Genomic DNA, 24,425 nt, shown 5'->3' with positions numbered 1-24,425 from the left:
CGTGCAGTTAGTCCGTGCTGCGTGCGGCCTCACTGAGAAATATAACTCGCCTATAATTGGGCATTTCATTCAGATGCTGATCTAGTCGGCTGCTTTTCTTTTTTACTAACATAGTTTGTAAGAAAATTGCTACTAACCAAATTGTAGTCTGAATAATAAAGTATATATACATGCATATATATATATATATATATATATATATATATATATGAAAAAATACGAACTATTTAATAATTTCTTCTTTGAAAGTAGCTGTTACTCTATGATATATGTAATTATTACGATAGGGGCATCAATAAAAAAAAAAAATATTTTAATATCTAAAGTACTTTATTAATTATTTTTCGGAAATAGTCGTTGTATTTTTATCATGGGATTCAATTTTAAGACTTCTACTTTCATCAGGTTCGTCATCTTTTCTTAATTTACTGGCATCGTTCGGTGTTTTTAACTGTATACTTTTTGTTTCAGCTACATTGTTTTCTATTGTTGTAGCTGCTAATCTTTTGGAAGATAAATATGCAAGTACTTGTAGTATAGCAATGCCAATACCCGGTAGTAACCAGGCGTCGGGCATTGTTGATACAGTTCTGCTATAGAGTAAAGAATAAAGGGGTGATGATATAGTTTGCGTTGCTGATTCTAATGCTCCCAATACACTGTATATTTTACCTGGAAAAACAGAAAAAAAGATACGAGTTACTTTATAAACATGTTTGTTTATAAGTAAAAAAGAAAAAAATATTATTTGTTTGTTTTTGTTGTGTTTTTCATACCAGATAATAATACATACCAGTAATAGAAATATTAGATATGAATCTATTTACTTTCGCGTTGTTTATACATATTTAAATACACTATCGGGACTTAGCGTTGTGAAAAATTTTGCTGTCATGTCCACGATGTTGTGCAATTCACGTCGAAAAGTCGCCACTTTCTACCATCGTACGGCTCGCCATCGACAGAGAGTTCATCCTCATGTCCTACAGCCTCAATGATCGCGTACTGCGCGATTTCAGAGATGTTTCCTCCCACGAACACTCAGGTTGTGGAATGAGCTCCCTGCCGAGGTTTTTCCAAGAGACTACAGCATGGGGTTCTTCAAAAGGGGGGTAAAGAGGTTTCTTCAGGGTCGGCAACGCACGCGTAATACCTCTGGTATTGCAGGTGTTCATAGATTACGGTAACCACTGACCATCAGGTAGGCCGTATGCTTGTTTGCCATCTCGGTGGTATAAAAAAAACAGATATCTGAAAAATCTTTTATCATCTTAAGTCCCGATAGTGTATTTAAATATGTGTAAACTCTGTAAACAACGCGAAAGTTTAAAATTAACTAGATACGAATCTATTAGATAATTTCTGTAAGTTCATTATTTCGTTTTGTATACGCTGCTTTCTTGTGTAAATTAGGATAAAAATATATATTAAATTATAATAAATATGGTCCATAATACAAATAATAGTTATTGTTTACAATTGTACTCATATAAAGTAATTATATTTTCCGTCTATTCCTTTTCTCCTCTACCCAAAGGCCGTCTGGAAGAAATTGTTTTAGCGATAAGACCGCCTTTTGTACTTCATATGTGTAATATACATATATTTTATTGTATTATTCTTTAAGCGGTGCAATAAAGAGTGTATAAATAAATAAACGAATATATGGATGAAATGTGATGATGGAAAGTGGTGGAAAGTGGTAACTGTCGCCTATAGACATGAGCAGTACCATGGACATAACAGAGTATACTGTTTCGCCCATGATACCCCCATGCGTTACTATTCCTGAGGACTGAGGTGTTATTCTTCCGTACCCAGTAAATTCACGCCATATCTCACCCTTCAAACCGAAACACAGCCATGCAAACACAACGACACAACTGCTTTACGGTTGAAACATGAATGGGACAGAGGTATCCAAGCAATCAATTTTTGTACAAAGTCACCCTCTGGTAAATATTAGATGTTTCCTTTCTCTTCGTATGTTGAAATCATATCATTATTCATAATAAAAATACAACAGGAAATATAGAAAAATATAAAGTGATAACTACCATGAGTAGGTAAAAATTACTCATAGTTTGCCAGTTCTTTTTATTCGTTGTTTATATAACGTAAAATTATATCGGTTGTCCATTAGCACTCATTGTTTCAATATCAAAGATAAAATAAAGGAGAAACAAAGATTGCACATATGTTGATGCTCTTGTAAATGTTAAAATTTATCACACTTGGAGTAATTTTCCTGTCGATAAATTGTAATAGGAAATAACAATTCACACGGTTATTCCCTCTGATGAAAAAATAATTTCAACATATAGTACTCGTATGAGAGTGTCGCCCTCTGAATTCAAGAGTTTCTAGGCTGCCTTTGTCATTAACGAAGACCTCTAACATACCAACCTGGATAATAACTTTAAATGGCCTCCAAAGCACAAAGTTTTTTTTATACAATTTAGAATGGCAAACAAGCTGACGGCCCACCTGATGGAAAGTGGTAACTGTCGCCTATAAACATGAGCAGTACCATGGAAATAACAGAGTATACTGTCTCGCTCATGGTATCCCCCATGCGTTGCCGTTCCTGAGGACTCAGGTGTTATTCCCCTGTACCCAGTAAATTCACCCCATATCCCATCCTTCAAACCGAAACACAGCCATGCAAACAACTGCTTCATGATTGAAACTCGAATGGGACAGAGATACCCAAGCAATCGACTTTTGTACAAAGTCTCCCTCTGGTAACCATTGTTAAAATTTTCTACACATGAATTTAAAAATTTTATGATATGGCGTGGGATTAGATTTAGAAGTCTCCCTGCTGCAATCAAGTGTTATCCAACTGAACAAAACAAAACTGTAATAAAAGCGCAACAGTATATAGCAAGCTGTTCTTGTAAAATACTGGTAAGTTTTTCTTCAAACGAAAATTACTTCCTAACATAGCGAGTTTTATAATTTAGGCTTTAATGAGTTTAAAAAATTATATTGAAATATTAATTTGTATTATATTAGGAGTCCCGTTCTAATATTAATTTATTTTTTACTAAATGCGATTAACGATTAGGTATGATGAATAAAATATTGATTAGTAAGAAATACCGTTGAGTACAGAGTCCGGTGATAACAGTTAGTAAATAAGCATAATCTGCCATAAAAGAGCACAAAATATTATATATAAGGGACAATATTTAAATAAAATAGCAGTTTTTTTTCATAGCGTCGAATGTATTCTTCTAGGCTACTATTGCGGATAAAAGTTAACAGGTATCAATTAGGTACTGGCCGTGTGGTCCCGGCATAGAATAGGCCACCCCATCCATTTCGACAGTACGACACCCAGACGAGGCGACTAAGGAAGGGCGAGGGATGGCTAGCAGCGCCCTTCTTAGGAAATCTCTAAAAGCTTACTGCGGTTGATAATCCGCCTACCAAGCGTGGCAACTACTGGCAAAACCCCCTCAAGGGGGAAGCTTATATTTAGCAATGGCCAATTTAAAGCTATCATGATGATGACGACGATGATGAAAGATGAATTAGGTACAAGCTTATCTAGGACATCGTCCGCGTTATCGGGATATGTTTATTGACCGGAATAAAAAGCAGCCTATGTCTTTCTCCGTTCAAAGTAATACGTGTATATAAACTATCATGACGTTTAGTTAAGCCGTCTAGGCGCTAAAAATCAACGAACCCATTTTTTCTATTATAAAATTTGATATCAAATCAAGTAATTAACTTGATTTCAAATTTTATTAATAACGATAATCGTCCTAATTTGAAGACTAATTTCGATAGCGGTGATATAACGTCGTCTTATTTTAATAGTGTATTTTTTTATTTTACAACTCAGGAGAATAAGGAAAAAAAAAGATAATAAATTATTACTATATGGGCAAAAAATTAATATAACCGTCCGCAAATTTAGAAATTTTGCTTCAAATTATCTTTAATTACAAAATAATCAATAACAACTACAAATCTCGATTCTAACGCCATCTAGTAGGTCGTGTCTATTTTCGTTTAGAGACCAACCAACTTACTTGTTTATATTTGTTGTTACAATGAACTCGTTTCACATACCAAAGAAGTAACGCAAGAAAAATATTAAGTGAATACTTTAACAATAAATTTACCTTGCTCATTTGGCAAAATTTGTTTATTTATAAGAGGTCTTTGTACCACTTGAGATCCTTGTGAAATTATCCCCACAACAGGAACTGTAAAGAAAAAAAAAAGATTATTTCAATTTTAATTCACTAATTATAATATACTTACTACATTCAACCAACTTTAAAAAGGAGGAGATGGTAAATGATCTTTCGTAATTTTATTCGTGAAGTACCTATACGAATAATTGTAATATTTTATTGATAATGAAAGTACATCCCTTAAAATTAGTATTAATTAATTGTTTTTTTTTTTAGAATTTTTTTTATTACCAAAAACTAAGAAAAACTTGCCTACCAAGTGTAGCAACTATCAGCAATATCATCCTTGTGGGGGAGGCTTAAGTCCAGCAGCGGACAGTTAACAGCTGTTATAATAATATAATAATAGTACTATTTTAAATACACAATTGGGACTTAATGCGATGAAAAAACCTTTGCAGGTTAACCTTGCAAGCGCTGGGGAGAAAGGGATTGTTAGTAGTGGAGACTGAGAATCCCATTGCTAGCAATATACCCAACCAGGTCGACCTCCTCGCGGTTCTCCCTGGAAACTATCATGGTTAATTCCTGATGAATTCATCATAATGGGCTAACTGGCCTGTTTACATTCTCATCTATCTCCCTTCACTGGTGCTCTGCCAGCGTATCCCGTTAGCGCAGGTGGGGTTACCATATCATACCATACCATACCATTTTCACCCATTAAAAAAAACCTTGGAAGCGCTATCGGTATACTCTAATAGAACACCAATGAGGAAAGATAGGTGAAGATAAAAAAGCAGGCCAGGCCATTGTGATGAATTTCACAAGAACTAATCAAGATAGTTGCCATCTTGTCTGTAAGAGATTGCTTTTAGCTATAAGGGCGCCTTTTGTGTATGCACATTCTGTATAAATACTCATTGTATACATTTCTATTTTGCTCAATAAAGAGTTTATTATTATTATTTTTATGGTTTCCGGGCGAACGTGGAGGTCGAGCTGATAGGATATGTTGCTAGCAATAAAATTATTAGACCCTATAACTAACAATCCCTTTCCCCTGAACCATGGGAGGGGCTGACTGTCTCTTCAGTAGCAATATGTTGTCTGGTTGACTTACACGCAGACAAATTATAAATTTTATGTAGACAACATGGGAAACCGTATTCACTTATACTGGACTTACAAAATTAACTTTTTATTCAAAGCATTTACATTAGTAAAAAAATACCTTTATACCTTGAATTATATAGATAGAGTGACTTCATACAATTTTGTGTGATAAATAGTTATGAATGACTCTTTTATGTCTTTTATTTTTTTTTTGTCTTATAATTTCTGCATCTTTTTAATGCGTAAATACTCATTTTATTTAAATTAGTACGTCAAAATACATAATATGCGTAAGTATATAGAACATTGATAAAAAAAAAACGAGTCAGCTAATTTGACAATGAGCTGACGAAAAGTTGACTCGTTTTTGAGCCTCGATGCTCTATCTATATAATCTAAGCTCTATACCTATAAAGACAGCAATGGTAGTGGTAGCAGCAATTAGGCCTGATGATGCAACAGCATGTGTCGCGCAGCTAAGAGCTCCGACCGTTTCGTCTGATAGCTGGAGACGGCGCTTCAAAACCGACAAGATTATAAGAGTTCCTGAAAAATACATGAACATTTCTTACTAATTACTTTCTATGGCTTTACCCACGAAAGTTAGGATTAAAAATATTGTATATATTTATCTAAGTTCACGGTATAAATCCGGAAATACCCGTTTCCACTAGGATGGATGACCGTGACCGAATTATTCACGATACAAAATGGCCAAATATATATTCAGTTATTTATGAATGATTGAATAACAAACATTCAAACATCTTCAAGAAACTTTTACATTAACATTAGGTCTGGTTCTATTAAGAACTTTTTAAAAGAAACACAATTATATTTTCATTTACAGTAACCGGGATCTTCTCTAACACGTCATGTGTATTTAAATGTTCCTGTTGTTTAGACAGTATTGTATATGAAACTTGAACAAATATAAATAAAACAAATGTATATACAATACTTACCGAAAAAACTGACTATATTTCGATAGGCCAGGAAACCTCCGAATAGAACATCATCCCAATGGAATTTGTATCGGTAGTACATATAGGATAAAAGTATCTCCGCTGTAAACAACACATATAAAATAAATTAAAAAATAAGCTTTTATATGTTGATCATATAGATTTTTTCCTATCGATATCAATGTTGAGGGGTTCATTTTATGTTTACCAGAGACTTTGTACAAAAGTCGATTGCTTGAGTACCTCTGTCCCATTCGTGTTTCAATCTTGAAGCAGTTGTGTTTGCATGGCTGTGTTTCGGTTTGAAGGGTGGGATATGGCGTGAATTTACTGGGTATGGAGGAATAACATCTGAGTGTTCAGGAATGGCAACGCATGGGCGAAACAGTATACTCTGTTATGTCTATGGTACTGCTTATGTCTATAGGCGACGGTTACCACTTTCCACCAGGTGGGCCGTCAGCTTGTTTGCCATTCTAAGTTGTATAAAAAAAATGTTTATTTGTTTATGTTAGAATAGATTTCTTAATTTTTTTGTTACAAAAAAAATTCCGTCCTACTGTGAGACACTCCATTAGGTTATTAATATCATAAAAAATATAATCTATGACAGTGGTTCCTGTTCATAATATGGTCCCATCATAGATTTTAGCGCGATGCCATGATGTTTGAAATATTTTTTAAATTTAATTATAATAAATCATTAACAATCTCGAAGATAGAGGTTTAATTTTTAAGTAACTCTTTAAGTAGTTTTTATGCTGTTACAAACATCAGTAGTCTCCCGCAGCTTTGACCACGTGAACTTGGCTACATTAACCGAAGATATATATAGCTTGGCTACATATAGCTACCTGGGGGTAATCTGTCTAATTCGATCCCTTACAAACGATATAATCTGTATATGAATAAATTTCTAATTTTGTATTCCATACTTTTATTTCTAAACACGCCTGGCGTTATTCTCTGTGAAAATGTATCAGAATCTGATCAGTGATGAATTTTCATACTAACATAAAAATATTAGGTAAAAAATTCACTGCAATTCACTGAAACATCTGAGATACAAACAGAGACATAGAATAAAATAAACTACCTACCTACGGCAAATACCCAGTATTTGCCTAAGTGCGAGTAATTAAATATTATAAATATTCGTATTTCTAATTTTTCACATCTTAATAGATAACTGTGCAGGGTAAGCTATCTATTAGAATTTTTGTTTGCATTCAGAGTAGCAAAAATATTTATTTTTAAGTAACGTCGAAAAGATTTCACACTGTGTCATTCACTAACACACACACTAGTGTACTTCACTAATTTATGCATTATTTTTTAATGTTGCAGTAAGTAATTTCTCAATCCATTCAGTAGGCTATCAGTAACTGAGTAACAAATAATTTTCACTCTTCATAATACCACAATTTTAAAAGACATGATCCCTATTTATTTTAAAAAAGTTCTTACCAGACAAAAATATTCTGTCTCCAAGAGTAACGATCAATAACAAGAATATAATTGTTCTTCGGTAACCATCTCTTTTCCGCACTAAGCATTGGAAAGCATTAAAAGGTAATTTCCAATTTAATACAGAGACTTTGTTATCATTGTTGATATTGACGTCCTTTACAGCAAATATCACATAGAGCAATGATGAGACCTAAAAATTCAAATACAAAACAAAATTTATTACAGAATACAACCATGTTTATAATAAGGGAAATACAGAAGTTATAATACCATCATCACAACAACCAAATGATTGTTACGATAATACATTAACTAATGTGGCACTGCTTTCCCCATTGAATACGGGACTCTCTTTGTTATAGACAAAATTTATTACAGAACATAATGATTTTTATAAGAATAAAAATACAGAAGTTACCATTATCATAACAACAAACTGATTGTTACGATGATACATTAACTAATGTGTCACTGCTTTCCCCATTGAATACGGGTCTCTCTTTGTTATAGACAAAATTTATTACAGAACATAATGATTTTTATAAGAATAAAAATACAGAAGTTACCATCATCATAACAATCAGTTACTGTGTCACTGCTGCCTCCATTAAACTCAGAACTCTCCTTACTATTATGTACTATATCCGTCAGGTAGCTTAGGGTTACTAGTTCTCCTTCTCTTACGGTAGTCTGTTTTGCTTAGTACCCTTTTTCAATTCTTATTATGACAACTTGGGGATAATCAGAAATGGTGATGCTGTACTCTTATTCTTATTATCTCACTACACCGTAAATAAATATTCTATCATCTTCCTACCCTTATGCCAATCATTTGGGGTCGGCGTAATAAGATTTTATCCATAATACAAAAAGATTTGGTTTTTAGTTTTACGACCGGCCACCTGCCTGACGTCAACCCTCTTTAGGAATGCATTTGTTGGTGGTTTCCGCCACCTACGGTATGGAGGAAAAGATTGTGGAAAAAAAGGAAGGGAACGTTGGAAAAGCGTAAAGCCTAAAGCCCTTATTCCCCTCATTCACCAATTTCGGTGAATGAGGGGAATAAGGGACTTATGTGGGAAAGGAAAGGGAGGGGGGTGGGACACTGCAGTTGCGGAAAGGACTGGGACACTGCAGCGGCTCGGGAGGCCGGGATCGCATACCCGTATGCCCTTATTCTAGAATCGGACAGATTTCTAGAGAAGAACACTCCTGACGCTAAAATTACGCTAAATATTCTATAATGTGATTTTTTTTCAATTGACTTCAAAAACAAGGAGTTTTTCAATTCGTTTATATTTTTGTTATGTTTGTTACCGCATAACTCTGTCAGTTCTAAACCGATTTTGGAAAATTCATTTTTTGTCTGAAACGATATTCTTACAGATTATTACCATAGAAAATTTATCCAATTCGATTAAGTAGTTTAGTTTCAAGACCAAAACAACTGATTCTGTCACAATTGAGGTCGGTTTTTGTTTTGGGACATAATCTTTAACTATTTATTGTATACAAGGCACAACTGAAATTACTAGGGAGAGATACCGGTAAAACAGAAAATACGTCCCAAAGACAGGGGTCAAATAATAACAAAAATTTTTGCGACTTTATACAAAATTTCCAATTTATAGACTGTGTTTTTTTTTAGTAAAATATTCAGTTTCTTTATCAACTTGTTTTCAATGTCACTCTTTATTTTCATTTATTTCTACGAAAAACTACTACTTCAAAAATATCATAACTGATAAAACAATAACAAACATGACTCATCTTGTTACATATAATAATAGGTAATGTCTTATAATTTTAAAAACTGTTAAGTATTCGCTAGACCGTGACGACTTAAATCAAATTAATCATCTTAAGCTAAAATAAAATAGGTGTAGTTTATACAAATGTAAAGCAATAAATATAAGTATAAAAATTAGTATAAAAATAGTATTAAAATTAGGATTCAGTACATCGTAAAGAGTAATCAAAACAAGTACCTGTAGTAATAAAACAAGAGGAAACACACCGTAGAAACCTAGGTTACGATAGAGAAGAGGGCCACAAACGGCACCCACGACCTGAGATATCTGGATGGCGGCACGATGTTCACCCATAGTACGCGTGACGTCACGACCTGTCGCATGGCATACCTGAAACATAATAAGCAAGTACATATTTTCAAATCGCATCACAGATATAGATAGGAATATTTTTAAAAGTAAAGTACCTTATTATTAGTATTCAATAGGTGACATTGTCGCGCGATATCAGTCGCCATATTTCATTTTATTAGTGCCTTAACTTGTTTATATTATGCCAATTGAATTCAATTGATAGGCTTGTGATCATTCAACTTTTATATTTTATTATTATTATATTTTTAATCAGAAACATTCAATTATTCAGTGTGAAACTAAAAGTATCATTTTAAAGGAGTATTTTACTAATAAAACTTAAAAGCATAAATCAATATAAAGCACAAAATTTGAGCCCTGGTCTATTAATACAATGCATCAACTGTCAAGTTTGTATAGAATACTCAACATTTTTATCGATTTTCGACTCAATTTTTCGGAGTAATGTTTAGTTTCGCTGATAGCACACTCCCGTAAAAGGGTTTCCGGATCGAGTAAAAAATAAAAAAAGTTCTGATAAATCGGATCATTGAACCCGTGTTGTCAAGAACTCTTTTATAGTTTTGAACAAACTGTTACCTATAATTACACACATATATAAATATACAAAAACAATAAATTGATTATACCTACATCTCCAATGTGACTAAAAGCAGCTGCCAAAAGTAAACCAAAATTTCCTCCCAAGGATATTGGTATTTGAACAACATATAATACTTGTATAGTAGACGCCCCTGGAAACATAATCATCAATAGAACTCCAGTTGTCATGATGGTCATTCCTACTAATGGCATAATGAGTAAGGGTTTCCGTCGCCCACTGCAGTCGCTCCATGGGCCCACGAATAAGAGAACTATAGCGGAGATGAGAGATCCAATGAAACTCCTACTAATGTTCACACCCGCCACAACCACTTGACTTGCAGCCTAAAATTTCATAAATAATAATAAATAAATATATTATTTTAGCAGAAATTATACTCATACAATTATTTTAAACAAAATAGATACGTCCATGTCCTTTCCTGTCATCATGTTATACCTTGTACAAAGTAATTTCGTTGCTATTTTGGGACACGTGGTTGCCTATATAATATAATTAAATGACTGATTTTCAATACTAAAAAATCTGTAAAGAAGTTTTAACGTTAATTACTATATCACGCATTTTAATGGAATGTGCACATGAATAATATTCTGGATTAACACGTAGTTGCTTCTTATCTTAAATATGTGCGCAAAGCCGCCGATTACAGCTAGTTATAAATAAGGTTATGAACTAAACAATTTTAATTCTCCTTTGACGTCTAATACATATCCAGAAAGCATCGTACAATATTTGGGTCCATAAAATGTCTCTCTTTTTTCTTTTTATTACGAAATGAAAAATTATGTTACTTCTTTTATGTATTTTTTTTTCATATATTTATTCTTTTATTCATTTTTTTACGTATGTATTTATATCTGTTGTTATTTGTGTGCTGTAAGTAATTCAAATAAATTATGTATATAATAAGAATTTTGAATCCGCTATTAATATTAATTCACATAATTTCGTAAATTAGATTACACGGTTTTCACTGAAATAGACCTTCAGCTACTCATTGCAGTTATTAACAGAATACTAAGATTGAAAAGATAGGTAGACCATGACGTCCACCGATGCATGAAGGAACATCGACAAACAAGTAGTTTTTGAGCGCATTGTACGGCGCCGTACAACTAGAAAAGACATTATAAATACGGAAGGCGACGAGGAAAAATATATAAGCCCTGATATGCAAGGTTGTAAATACGTTTTAGATAGGTATATATTATTTGACATTATTACTACTTACCTGCTTATAAATTAAAAAGAAAATAGATAATAACAGTATGTACTTAAAAATAAAAAGCCAGTCAAGTGCGATTTGGATTCACATGCTGACGGGTTTTGTACTTAAAATAATCTATTAGGTCTAAGCTCAGATCAAAATTTATTTTAATATTTAACTATAAAACAAATAGATTTATATCCAAATGTATTATTTATAATACTTTAATTAGTCTAAATAGACATTTAAAGTATTATTGTTATAACGATTAGTATAGCATAATAAGCGTCATTTTTGAAGAATTAGAAAAAAAAACTGAATTAAAAATAGAATGAAATTTGAGTCAGTAATATCAAAAGAATTCAAAATTTCAAATCATTCTCATTAAATTTACTAGAACTTTTTTAATAAGTAATTTAGTAAGTAAAGAAGTACTTTTTTAGTACAGAACCCTAATTAAGAACAATATTGTGAATATATAACTTATGCAATATCAAATGTAGTTACATTGTTTTATTTGATAATAATCATAAAATGGATTAGAGCAATTAGAGATAATAAAATGTTATTCTTTATTGTTCACAGTGAAAAATTAATAGAGCAGTAAAGTACAGGGGCGTTTTTAATTTTCTTTTAGGTGGTCATATAAAAGAGTACATATAATATTACTTCTTTATATTGTTCTTTATAAACAACTAGCTATATCTCAGGCTTTGTCTATATAAATTTAAATTAAATATCTATGTATTAATCCAGAATATGGTCCATCTATATAACAAATATTATTCAAATCATTTTAGCCGTTTATGCAGGTTTGAATAACAAACATCCAAATATGTTTATAAATTACTTCATTTATCACACCAGTAATATTTTGTTAATTTATTTGCTACGATCTTGAAATTAAAAATGTTTCTAATTTAGGTAATTAAATATATACAATTATTTATCTACTTAACAGATATATTTATTACTTACGAGATACCTATACCTAATATTGTGTGCGTATATGTTTTTAAATTATTTGCTGTTTTTTAAATAATACCCTATTTACTATAATAATTTGCACATCAGTGACCATTTATATGCCAAATTTTCTTAATCAGCCGAAAGTAATTATATGTAATTAAAAAAAAAAAACTAATCTTGACTATGGAGGATGCTAGTAATGTGGATTACCAGTCCCATTATTTTAATACAACTTAGAATAACAAACAAGCTGATGGCCAATCTGATGGAAAGTAGTAATCGTTACCTATAGACATTAGCAATATACCCTACCATGTCAATCTCTCCTCGATCCCTCCTGGAAACCATAGTACTGAATTCCAGGTATATTTATCACATTGGGCTAATTGACCTGCCTCTTTATTCTCACCTATCATCGTTACTAGTGCCCCGTCAACGCATACAGTTAAGGCAGACAGTTTTACCATTATCATTTACATATTATCATTACCATTATTAACCATTAAAAAAAACTTTAACTTACAGATAAAATATTATATTTAATTCGTTAAAAGTTTATTAAAGAAAGCTTAGAGTATGAAGAATCTCATATGTAACGAGGTTACGATGACTAAATTTTATTAAATAGAAACAAGTTACCTCGGCTGTTCTGAATTCTTCTCCGACACCTTTAACACATATTTCTGCTGGATATCCCAAGTCGACTGTACACGCTGTGCGTAAATAAAAATTCTGTAGCGATGTCTGTCCAAGATTTATTGCTATCATGGAACCCGCCAAAGCCGGTTCCAAAAGTATTCGCCATTTCTTCTTAGAATCATCCTGACATTGTGTGTCTTGGTTTTGAGTATGTGACTGTGCTCTTCTGGTGGGATTTGGACTGGAAGTAAATGACCTTGCGGTTTAGAGTTATTGACATTGTATTTGATATCGTAGTTATAAATAAATAACTTCTAGACATCTGTTTACTTAGTAATATACTAGTAATGTACGTTATCTCTATGCATATAACAAAATCGTAACAAGGCTGAGTCTGTATATTGAATATTTTTTAAACTGACTTCAGAAAAAAGATTCAATTTGGTTATATTAATATCTTAGAACTCCGTAATTTATAAACCGATTATTTTTTTTTATTTGTAAGCATATACTTACAGATTGTCCCATAGACATTTTATTAAAATCGGTTCAGTAGATTAGTTTTTAAATCAAAATAACCGGTTTTGTCACAATTGAAGTCGGTTTATTTTTTGTGGAACACCATTTTAAATTATTCAAAAGACTTTTTACGCCATAGATTTTGAGTATAGGCAAATGTATCTATTTGTCTGTGTTTATTTGTCAGAATTTTTGTCCTACAATACGTTTAATTTGCTAAAATTAATTAAACTTTACGGGATATGTTTTACTAGGTGTTAGTTAAAAAATAGAAAGCTTAGATAGTTATATAATTAAAGGGCAAAATTTAAAGTTTGAATGTTGTTTTTTAATCTAATTCAATAAATAACTATTGAAATAAGGGTATGGATGTAATAAAAATCTTCAATATCTAATCCTTAGTTAATACTAGACACCTCATCTTTAAGTCGTTTTAAAAATTTGATAAATTTGTTTTAAGTCAATAAGCTTTGAATTCATAGAAAAACAAATAATGACAGCATCAGAAACCGATTTAAAAATAAATTTGTATGTATGTGCAACTTTTCGTTTACGTCATTCTAGCCTATATAGCATTTATCATTTTTAAGTGGGGTCAACCATGGGAATAAACTAGTCTATTAAAAGTTTTTGAAATATAACAGTTTCTATTAGGCAAAGCCTAAATATTTATTTTACAAATATAAAACACAATAAAAGTAATATTATATTGTGCTGTAACTGATACTTTTTTATACAACAAGAATGACAAACAAGCTGATGAATTGGACCTGATTATAACAGACAGAATATACTGTGATACCCATAGCATCCCTGATACGTTATTAGTGCAGACTAAGGTCGAGGGCCGATATATCCTGTAATTTCACTGTTATATCCCACCCTTTAAACTTCAAAACAGCTATTCGAGCACACTAGCATGGCAACAGAAAAATATATATTCAAGATAAACACGTAAAATTACGAACCTGAGCTTTTCCAGTTCCTGCAGATCAGGCGTTAATTCAGACATGGCAAATTTATTTACTTGGTTCTCTTCTATTTAATAAATAAATAAATATTATATAATAACAAATCGTAATAAATGGAACATCACATCACACTGTAAGCGTGCGACGCGTGTGTATTGGAACACATCACTTTTACTAATACGAGTCGATAAGATAATGTATGTTTGCTAATTGCTAATGAAATGCTAACTCAAATATTAAGATAATTTCGTTGATCACACGACAAATGACCCATTCGAAGTGCAGAGCGCGTTGTCGTTTGACAGATAAGCACGTAGGGTACAGCACTGCGATATTGAAGTTCATTTCAGGACAATTTAGCTCGATTGTATCAATTGAACTCGGTCAAAGAGATAGTAACACTGTTATCAGCTAAAGGATATACCCAATATCATGCTATGATAACTAAGTTTTGTGTTATTTTGCTTATTAGGAATAATATTAGTTGTAGGTAATTAAATTAGTATATAGTGAATCCTCTCTCCGTATCTATACTATACTAGATATGTTCAAGTTTTACTCCGAATTGTATCTTATCGTATCTTTCTTAAAATTGTTTGTATCAATTTAAATTTCCAATTAAATTCCCTAATAATTAAATCCAAATAGCAAATGATAGTGGTAGTGTTACCCCGTCAAATATACTCGTAGAAATATGAAGAAGTCGATAACAAATTATCAAATTTTGGGCAACTTTATTAAAGAAAAAATTCTCAACTTGAAAGAATTATAAATATAAATGTACGACAAATACGACATCTACTCCAATTCTGAACTGATTTTGATGATTATTTTGAAATTGATATTATTAATTCTTGTGTTGGTAGTCACTACTACTCAAGTAATTTTTATAGAATAAATTCATAACTTATTCAATAGCATAATATTAAATAGAACAATCTAATACGGTCACACACATATTTTAATGTTCGAGTTTTAAACTAAATATAATCAAGAAGATAATAGGAAATATCTAAATAAACCGATATTACAATCTATATTTAATTTACGCCAGTCATATTTAGTACCTACGTGATACGAATCACATTCACTTGAAATGTTCTGAAGTTATTAATTTCAGCAATTAGATATTTGTTACAATGAAAAAATGAAGCCATTTTTCTTATACTTAAAAGCGTTTATACCGAAGATTACTGAAGTATGTTAATATCGGGATTATCAATCAATTTTTAATATTTATCATAAATGTCTCTTCATTCTCACTTAAAATTTATATATAGATAGAAAAAAAAAACTACTGAAGGAAAACACAAGTATGAAGTATATATTATATAAAAATTTTAGTAATAAATAAATGCAATTTATTCTATAATTAATAATTTAGTTCGTTAATCTAACTATTTAGTATATAACTAACTTTTTTCATTTGTATTAGATTTAGTTTGAAGAACGTTTTGATAATTATTTGTGGCATTATTTATGATGAATTTAATTACAGACTATACTAAAATATACGAAAAAGAAATTGTTTTTGTACTAAACGTATGAAATTATCAATTTTTTATTGTATTTGTTATATAAACATCAGCCATATCACATGTCTCGGTATGTAACAGCTACCTAACATAAGTTCATTGACCGACCGCAAACGTAGACATACGGTACATACAGAGTATAATTTTTATCATTCCCTAGTATATTTGTTGCAGTATTATCATATAATGACATAATTTAAGATATTCACTCTACAATACAAGGTCATCTAATTATGAAGCTTCTTCTATCTCACTCTCGCAGCAAAATTAGTGGTAGGGATTTCGGTATCAGTATCTTCACTACAACACCGTAGCGTTCAAAAAATTAATATAACATAAACGATTTACTGTATAGTCCCACTATGAAATGGGCCACACATGTCACATCCCATGAGTGTCGTAATAGGCGACTAAGGAAACCTAATGATCGAGGGATGAGCAGCAACGTCTCTTTTAAAACATCACCAAAAGCCTAACTGCTGTTACGAACTCGCTTGACAAACATGGCAACTACTGGCAAAACCTCCCTTAGGAGGATCTATGTTCATCAGTAGACAGTTAACGGCTGATATGATGATGATGATGAATGATATTTCGATAGACACCGTAGAATATTCTGTAATGTCTATAGCACAGTTCACATCTATGGAATAAATAAGACGTTGCGTAAATTTTACTATTATAAATAATTTAACGGTATAAAAACACTTTTTAATTAAATAAAATCTCGAAAGTTCATTTCAGATAACTTTAGTTTTATTAATATATAACTGACCATAGCCCTTCAAAAACAAACCGGCTAATCAGTTGAAATATCAAAATATTTATTTTTAGACATTATCATAGAGATAAAGAAAATTTTTCATACGTCTTGTTTGTTTTATTTTAATATGTGACAGTTTATAAAAATAGCTGTAACATATTACTACAAGTTCCTCAGGTACTATGATTACAAGGTATTTTTTGACCTAATTCATTGATACCTAAAAGTAACGTAGAAACAAATTTATTTTTTTATTATTATAATTATCAATAATTTGTCTGCATTATCAAATATAAAATCTGATATAAAATGCTCCGATATAAAAAAAATATAATGCGATAGGGCTAACCCAATCTTTAAACCTAGCTTTGGACCTTTGAATGTTCGGCTTTAACTTTGAACTTAACAGAATCAACCGGAATATAAAGTCAATTGTAGCTGCAGGGGGGAAAGGGATTGTTAGTAATGGAGATTGAGAATTCCATTGTTAGCAATATACCCAACCAAGTCGACCACCTCGCGGTTCTCCCTGGAAACTATCATGGTTAATTACTGATGAATTCATCATGATGGGCTAACTGGCTTATTTTCATTCTCATCTATCACCCTTCACTGGTGCTTCGCCAGCGTATCCCATTAGCGCAGGCGGGGCTCCCATACCATTTTCACCCATCAAAAAAAAATTGTAGCTACATCGCGTTGAATATCAATAATAAATTTAAACAAACCATGAAACTCCATGAGAACCCAATTCAACTTTTGTATGATATTTCTTTTTATAAAAACAAAAAAAAATATTAAAGTTTGCTTTACTGGCAACTAATACATAAGCCAGGTGAGTCAAAGAAAAAAATTATCACAACAAAATTATCGTAACCCACTCGTATTAACCCAGATTATTTTGTATTTTACTATAGTACATCCTCAGGAAGAATCCTGAGTACATGATAAGAGTAAGGATACAGTTGTAATAAATTTGAAAGTACATTTTATATTTGGACGTGTGTTTGGATGAACCATATCTTAAATTAACTATTTCATAAATACGAAGTTACAAATAATACAGCATGTATTATTTTTTCAAAAATAAAACATTAAATATTTTAATTTAAGATAAAAGGTACCAATGATACCCATACATTTTTATGCAACTTAGTATTCTAAGTTTCATTCCATTGCATTTGCATTCTGTTGTTATTGTGAATAAAGCCTTGCCCGTCTGATTGTCCGTCTGATGAAAAGTGGTCACCATCATCTACAGACGTAATACAGATATATACTCTTCATTGTTTCTTACAAAATAATACAGTTTACTTACTATAGATACACAAACTTACGAAAACCGATGACATTGAGAAAACAATATATAATATAATATTATGTATTATACATAGACAGATAGTAAATTTTCATTTAGCTTGATTAAAAAACAGCAGATATGCCCAAGCCGTCAATATTTGCCATTCAGGACAAAATCTTAATGATACGACAACATCAACGTGACGTACTCAAAGAGCCAGCAGACGAAAGGTGTCGTATATATGCTTGTAAAGATAAGAAATATCGGGATCCGAGAAACAGGTCGGGACCTATTATGTCAAAGGACATAATTATGTTGTTCAGTATATCTACTAGTGTCTGCCCAAAAATCATGCACGTTCACATAATAGACGTTTGAATATGTATAGATAAAAAACATATTTAACAGTTATAACTGCACCTTCTGATTACAATATAGGCGCTAAGGAAATTGAAAAGCAAATAATACCTTCGTAAACCTGAAGAAAGTCGTTTGTGGAATACATACAAACAATTATTATCCCGATAGTGATAGACGCAACAGGAATAGTAGCTAAAAATATTAAAAAATACATAAATAAGCTAAACACCAACGTTGACATTACCATTTTACAAAAACAAGCAGCCGTAGACACATCAACCATACTCAGTAAAGTATTGGGAGATAACGTTTTCGTGTACAATACACAAAATCATCACATTCAAGATACGCAACAGTCATCAACCACACAACGAATAACTAACACATAACATTCAATAAATACACCAGAATTATCAATCATTATAAACAACCATTCACAAATTTCAAATTTCACACATAAACACTCAACAAAGGAGAGGGCAAGGTAGGAGAAAAAGGACATAAAAAAATCTCAACGAACATATGTACCTTTCTTCCTGTAGATTACAGGACATATACATTAAAGTCGACATAAGTCGAGAAGGTAAAAACCTAACTTAATACTATAATGTCATACAGTACTGATTATATTGAAATTATATGTAACATATAGGTATACATCGTCGTGAGTATCCCGGCATAGAATAGGCCACTCCTTCTTTTCCCGTAGGTGTCGTAAAAGGTGATTAAGGGAACAGAGATGAGCAGCAATGTTCCTCTTAAAACATCTCTAAAAGCCTAACTGCTATTACCAACCCACTTGCCAAGCGTAGCAACTAGTTGCAAAATTCTCCTTATAGGAAAAGTTTATGTTCAGCAACAGACAGTTAATAACTGAAATAAAAATGAAATAAATATACATGAATTAGAATTCGTAAAGAAAGGAAAGAAATGAAGCATCATAACTGTCAGTTTCGCTCGTTCTTTAACAAAACGAAACAATACAACCATGAAAAACAATTTCACGCTTTTATTTCTGTTAAATAGCACTAATATATTAGTCAATTAATAATATACAAGACACCGCAGTCAATGAACGACATTGGACATCGCTCATAGGATTTGAATAGCCACATACACCTTTGCAACATTTCCACGGCCGTGTGTTGTGCCAGCTCTAAAATAAAACAGTTGAGAGTTCTAACTTGTTCGCGCGTCGGTCACACGCAACATTTGTAATTACGCGAAGTGCGAATCCAATACATATTTAATTATCTGATAATAAATTGCTAAACTAATTTTGTTGAGCATTTGTATATAATTGGTCGTTATCTACTGTTTACCTTTTTATCAAATTGACACAATTATTATGTGTTTAAATTGCTATTGAAATTATTATTGCGATTAATTATAAAAGGTGTTATAATATTTTGTTTTTCTTCTTTCTTTCATGTTTGTGCTTTTTCTATTTTTTTACTGATTTACTAAATTTTATACACAAAACTACTTTGTTTACACAGCTCATTTGTTAACGTGTAAAAAACAAAGCATTGAAGTTCCTGAACTTGTGCCATTTTAATGGAAATACAAGTAGCTATACTTTTGCATTCTTTTGATATAACTAGTCATGGAATTAACGACACCATAATAATGTTAATTAAATTGCTATCAGTTTCTATAAAAGAAGTTTAGAACTGTTTTAATCGGAAATGTACTTTCATGGTAAAACAAACCTTAAACAGAACGTAATTAAGAATCATTTTGCTTAAATAACACGATTAATTTAGAGTCATACAATACGACCTTACATATTCAGTTGGTTTGAAATTTTCGATACAGGCGGAACATATTTCGTAAAGTGCAGTGAAGTGTTTTGTGCATGTGTGGTGATTAGTGCATTATCCTGGTTCTAAGTTATTGGAAAATAATACATTACATATACAACCTTCAGGTAAATTATAGATTTTACCAGTTTTTTCCAAAAGTATCCTGTTGATCGGCTCATTTGAAACAGCTGCATTTAAAGTCAATACTTATACAATGACTTTTAGTTATTCAGATGTTATTATTCTGATTGGGATATGTAAATTAATAATACCATTTCAGTAAAGTATATACGCGAATCCAAATGTAAGAATAATACAATATCAATATGAAATTATATTTTCTGTAAGTTTCTTATAATTACAAAAAAATACTTGGTAAAAATTTGTGAAGTGTACTTACTTAATCAATATTATACCAAACATTCTTATTGCAATTTTATGAAGGAGTGGGTGGAAATTGATGTTCACGCGTAATCTTATTTCAAGTAATGAATTTGAAAGTTAAGTTATGCGAAATTGCTGTCAGGATGTTGGATCAATCTTGGAATATTATTTAAATTATTGTGTAGATACCAAATCTTTTAGATATTCCAATTGGTCTATATTATTTGTATATCTATTATTTTCACTGTGGAACATTTTTTTTTTTCATAATATAAATCATCAATTATTTATTACCATTGTCAAAAATATCTGCTCAAAGAACAATAGGTGAACCAATAACATTAATGTAACAAATCCTTAAATACCTGAATGACGTTAACGATCATTATCATTGAATGTCGGCTCTGTCCTTATGAGGCAGCAACCGGCCTTGTAGAACTAATCAGATGTACTCAACTTCTCGTTTTTAGACAATCAAATTTCGCGTATTTTATAATAGAAGCAAATTAAGCAAATGCGATTGCGTAGACCAGCTATTTCTATGGGCAGGTACCGATACTGGTACAGTACAATTATGGTAGGTTATGTTTTATATAGTGGCATACAGGCATACGGCCTGTCTGATGGTAAATGGTTATCGTAACTTATGGATACCAACAAACAAACGGAGTGTTATGTGTACATTGCCGACTCTTTAAAAATCTCAGTCCCTAAAGAATGCTAATAGTCTATAGAGAAAACTTTTGGGAGAAATACATTTCACAATCTAAGTGCTCGCGGGAAGAAACTTATCTGTATTGTATTGCGCATGATTACCAATACATATAATCCTGAACCCATTTAGATGATTTTATAATAGAATTCATTCCTATATTTTTAATATTACAATTGGATGTTATAAGTGTAACCAAATATTAAATTAGCTATACAGTTGAATTGACAGTGTTTTTAGTATTTTTTTAATGGAATGTTAATCCCACTTGCACTATCGGTACACGTTGGCGGTGCACCAGTGAGAGATGATAGGTGAAGATAAATCAAGTTAGTTAACCCATCTTGATTAAATCCATGATCTCAAGATCAAGGTTTACCGACCGAGGATACCGCGTGGAAATCGACTTAGTACGGTATAATGCTAACAATGAGGGCGAAAGGGATTGTAAGTAATGAGGTCTAACTGCCCCATTGCTAGCAATACACCCTATCAGGTCGACCTCCACGTGGTTCCCCCTGGAAACCATCGTGGTTAATTCTAGTGCAATTTATCACTATGGACTAACTGACCTGCTTTCACCGTCACCTATCATCCCTCACTGGTGCCTCGCCAGCGTATACCGATAGCGCAAGCGGGGTGACAATTTCATTATCACTCAATAAAAAAAAATGCTAACAATGAAGGGGTATCCAAGTATTACGTAACGCTAATATTGAAAATTTTTGAAGGTCTTTAACCTAAATCTACATACATAATAAATGAATTTGTACATGGGTACGGTATCTCATACAAAGACGGTTTAGGAACTCTTAAGATTAGATGACGCATATGTCAGACGCATAGATACCTAGTAGTAATGTAATAAAAAATGCTGCGACTGGTCGTTCTTTAAAACATTAGTAAGCAAAGGGGAAGTCTATAGAACTTCCCGTATTGAGTGGCCTGAGGATGTACTTATCAGTGCATGCGGGCCGTAGCTTAAACACGCCTTCTCTATGCTATCGACCACGCGTATTGCGCATCTGTTAATTACAGGCTGACTAAGCTTTTGTGATTAGGATATTATATATAATTTAAGAAGTTAATCGCAAAATATTCATGACGGGATGTAGTCATACTCGGAATTTTTATCTCAAATAATAGTAAACGATAATTTATTTTTGTAAGATAAAAGTTAAATGGTACACCTACCTATACTACCTGTATACAATGGCCAGACAATAGTGACAGATGAAGCATTGAGTATAAAGTCAGGATAGTTAGCCCATTGTAGTGAATTCATTAGGAATTCACTACGATCGTTTCCGTGGACCACATGCATGTCGACTTGAGAAATTATATTGCTAGTTATGAGGAAGTTACTCCCCATTACTAATAATATACCCTACATATATATATATATATATATATATATATATATATATATATATATATATATATATATATATATACCTTCCCTCATAAACAGTAGGTAGATTATATTCAAAAACTAAGTAACATCTTGTTTTCCAAAAGACTTGATAAAATTAGATAGTAAATATTTTATATATTCGAAAAAAATATTAAAGTTTTATCAGAATTACATACACTCAATAGTCACGACACATTTACTTATTATATTAGTACAAGAAACTCAGAATTTTCATTTCTGGACTCATTTTTTTTTGGTAATTATTAATACTATTTCAATAAAATAATGACAATAATTTAAAATTAGTTCTATTAATAACAAAGGAAAATAAGTAAAGTAAGATAACAATTACGTGAAGATGAAACCTGTTTTCACTCGATTCACTCTGGTACTCTGCAAATTCCGTATGAGACTCAGAGTGTTGATATAAAAGGATGTACAACTGAGCATTTCTTTCAATATGAAAGTTAGTAGACATATATGGATATTTGTTAGTATTGAGTAAATACCATCTGTTTAGTCGAATAAATTGCATTCATAAATTGTTAGATTGAATTGAATGAAATTTTTGTAAATACACATATATATATACAATACTCTCGTAATTCACGCGGACAGAAATGCGAAATATAGCTTTTAATTATTTGACACAAGACAAAGTCTATAAATAGGAATAGAAGCGACGTAGAGATATTTATAGCTGTAATAGATGCATACCTAGTTCCGTATCCGGATTGAACATTCTCTTAATACACTTTCAATGACATGACGTCATAATATTGATCGTTCCTTCTGTCAGTTCGGATGTCAGTAGCTCTTATTACGCACATAATAGTACAGAGTAAAACCTGTAAATTAATAAATTAAATAAATCTTCAAAATAACAGCTAGTTATTAAATAGAAATAATGTTTCAGATTTCCAAATTTAAAACATAGTGTAAATAATTAGACTGGTAACACACCGTCAACATGTAGGTACTGATAGGTAGTGATTGTTCCGTATATGAGAAAATTAAGGCGCATGCGTGAAAAATATGGCGACGACCTCTCCGCAGGGTGGCTAATTTCACAGGGTCGAACTAAGAATCGAATATATAACATATTTGGAAATATATATACATACATACATATCTGTCTCCCATTAGGGTAGGCAGAAACAATGGAACGCCAAATGCTTCGATTCAAACAAACCTCTTTCGCTTCTTCCACATTCATCAATCTTTTCATACATGCTCGCCGATTACGGGTACTTTTAATTTGGAAATATAAATAACATTAATGAAATTTATAGTTTTGAATAGTAAGTACAAAACATTTACAAAATTACATAAGTAACTAGGTAAATAGTTAATGAGCTCAAGAGTTTGTTTTTGGTATATGAAGCCAAATACAGAAACTTTTCATAACA

The 24,425-nt window shown here is 31.8% G+C and overlaps 2 protein-coding genes and 1 long non-coding RNA gene across 4 annotated transcripts in view; 1 reads left to right on the top strand and 2 right to left on the bottom strand.

The window, feature by feature from the left end:
* Positions 1-311: 311 nt before the first annotated feature.
* On the bottom strand, positions 312-15,162 carry LOC113519022 (proton-coupled folate transporter-like). Of its 2 annotated transcripts, none has more exons than XM_052892736.1 (9): positions 14,741-15,162; positions 13,254-13,509; positions 10,465-10,758; positions 9,694-9,846; positions 7,703-7,895; positions 6,236-6,337; positions 5,679-5,816; positions 4,140-4,223; positions 312-672 (listed from the first exon to the last, which is right to left on the bottom strand). In XM_052892736.1, the coding sequence occupies exons 1-9, from the start codon at positions 14,782-14,784 to the stop codon at positions 338-340; spliced, it is 1,599 nt and encodes a 532-aa protein (XP_052748696.1). In that variant the 5' UTR covers positions 14,785-15,162; the 3' UTR covers positions 312-337. The 2 variants fall into 2 exon arrangements, with proteins under 2 accessions (XP_052748696.1, XP_052748697.1); XM_052892737.1 differs by having other exon boundaries at positions 13,254-13,494; positions 14,741-15,153.
* Positions 15,163-19,688: 4,526 nt separating this feature from the next.
* Positions 19,689-24,010, bottom strand: LOC128200191 (uncharacterized). The gene is made up of 3 exons (XR_008252590.1): positions 23,980-24,010; positions 23,734-23,864; positions 19,689-19,857 (listed from the first exon to the last, which is right to left on the bottom strand). It is a non-coding gene; the product is annotated as an uncharacterized LOC128200191 (long non-coding RNA).
* LOC113519023 (uncharacterized) overlaps positions 20,506-24,425 on the top strand; it is a 96,751-nt gene continuing 92,831 nt past the window's right edge. The window contains exon 1 of the mRNA XM_052892751.1: positions 20,506-20,631. The gene's annotated coding sequence lies outside the window, so the exon portion shown is untranslated. The remainder of the gene's footprint in view (positions 20,632-24,425) is intronic.

The sequence above is a fragment of the Galleria mellonella genome, unplaced genomic scaffold (genome assembly GCF_026898425.1).
Source record: "Galleria mellonella isolate WM207_F2 unplaced genomic scaffold, CSIRO_AGI_GalMel_v1 utg165, whole genome shotgun sequence".
In the NCBI taxonomy this organism is placed as follows: Eukaryota; Metazoa; Arthropoda; class Insecta; order Lepidoptera; family Pyralidae; genus Galleria; species Galleria mellonella.
This window is presented reverse-complemented; position numbering and strand designations above follow the sequence as displayed.

What these genes read in the sequence shown, in the direction of transcription:
- LOC113519022 (XM_052892736.1), bottom strand. Translation starts at nt 14,784, where the DNA reads ATGTCTGAATTAACGCCTGATCTGCAGGAACTGGAAAAGCTCAG. An exon ending in CAGGAACTGGAAAAGCTCAG is followed by an intron (nt 13,510 to 14,740) that starts GTTCGTAATTTT and finishes CTAAACCGCAAG; the next exon opens with GTCATTTACTTCCAGTCCAA. An exon ending in AAATATAGTCAGTTTTTTCG is followed by an intron (nt 5,817 to 6,235) that starts GTAAGTATTGTA and finishes TGTATTTTTCAG; the next exon opens with GAACTCTTATAATCTTGTCG.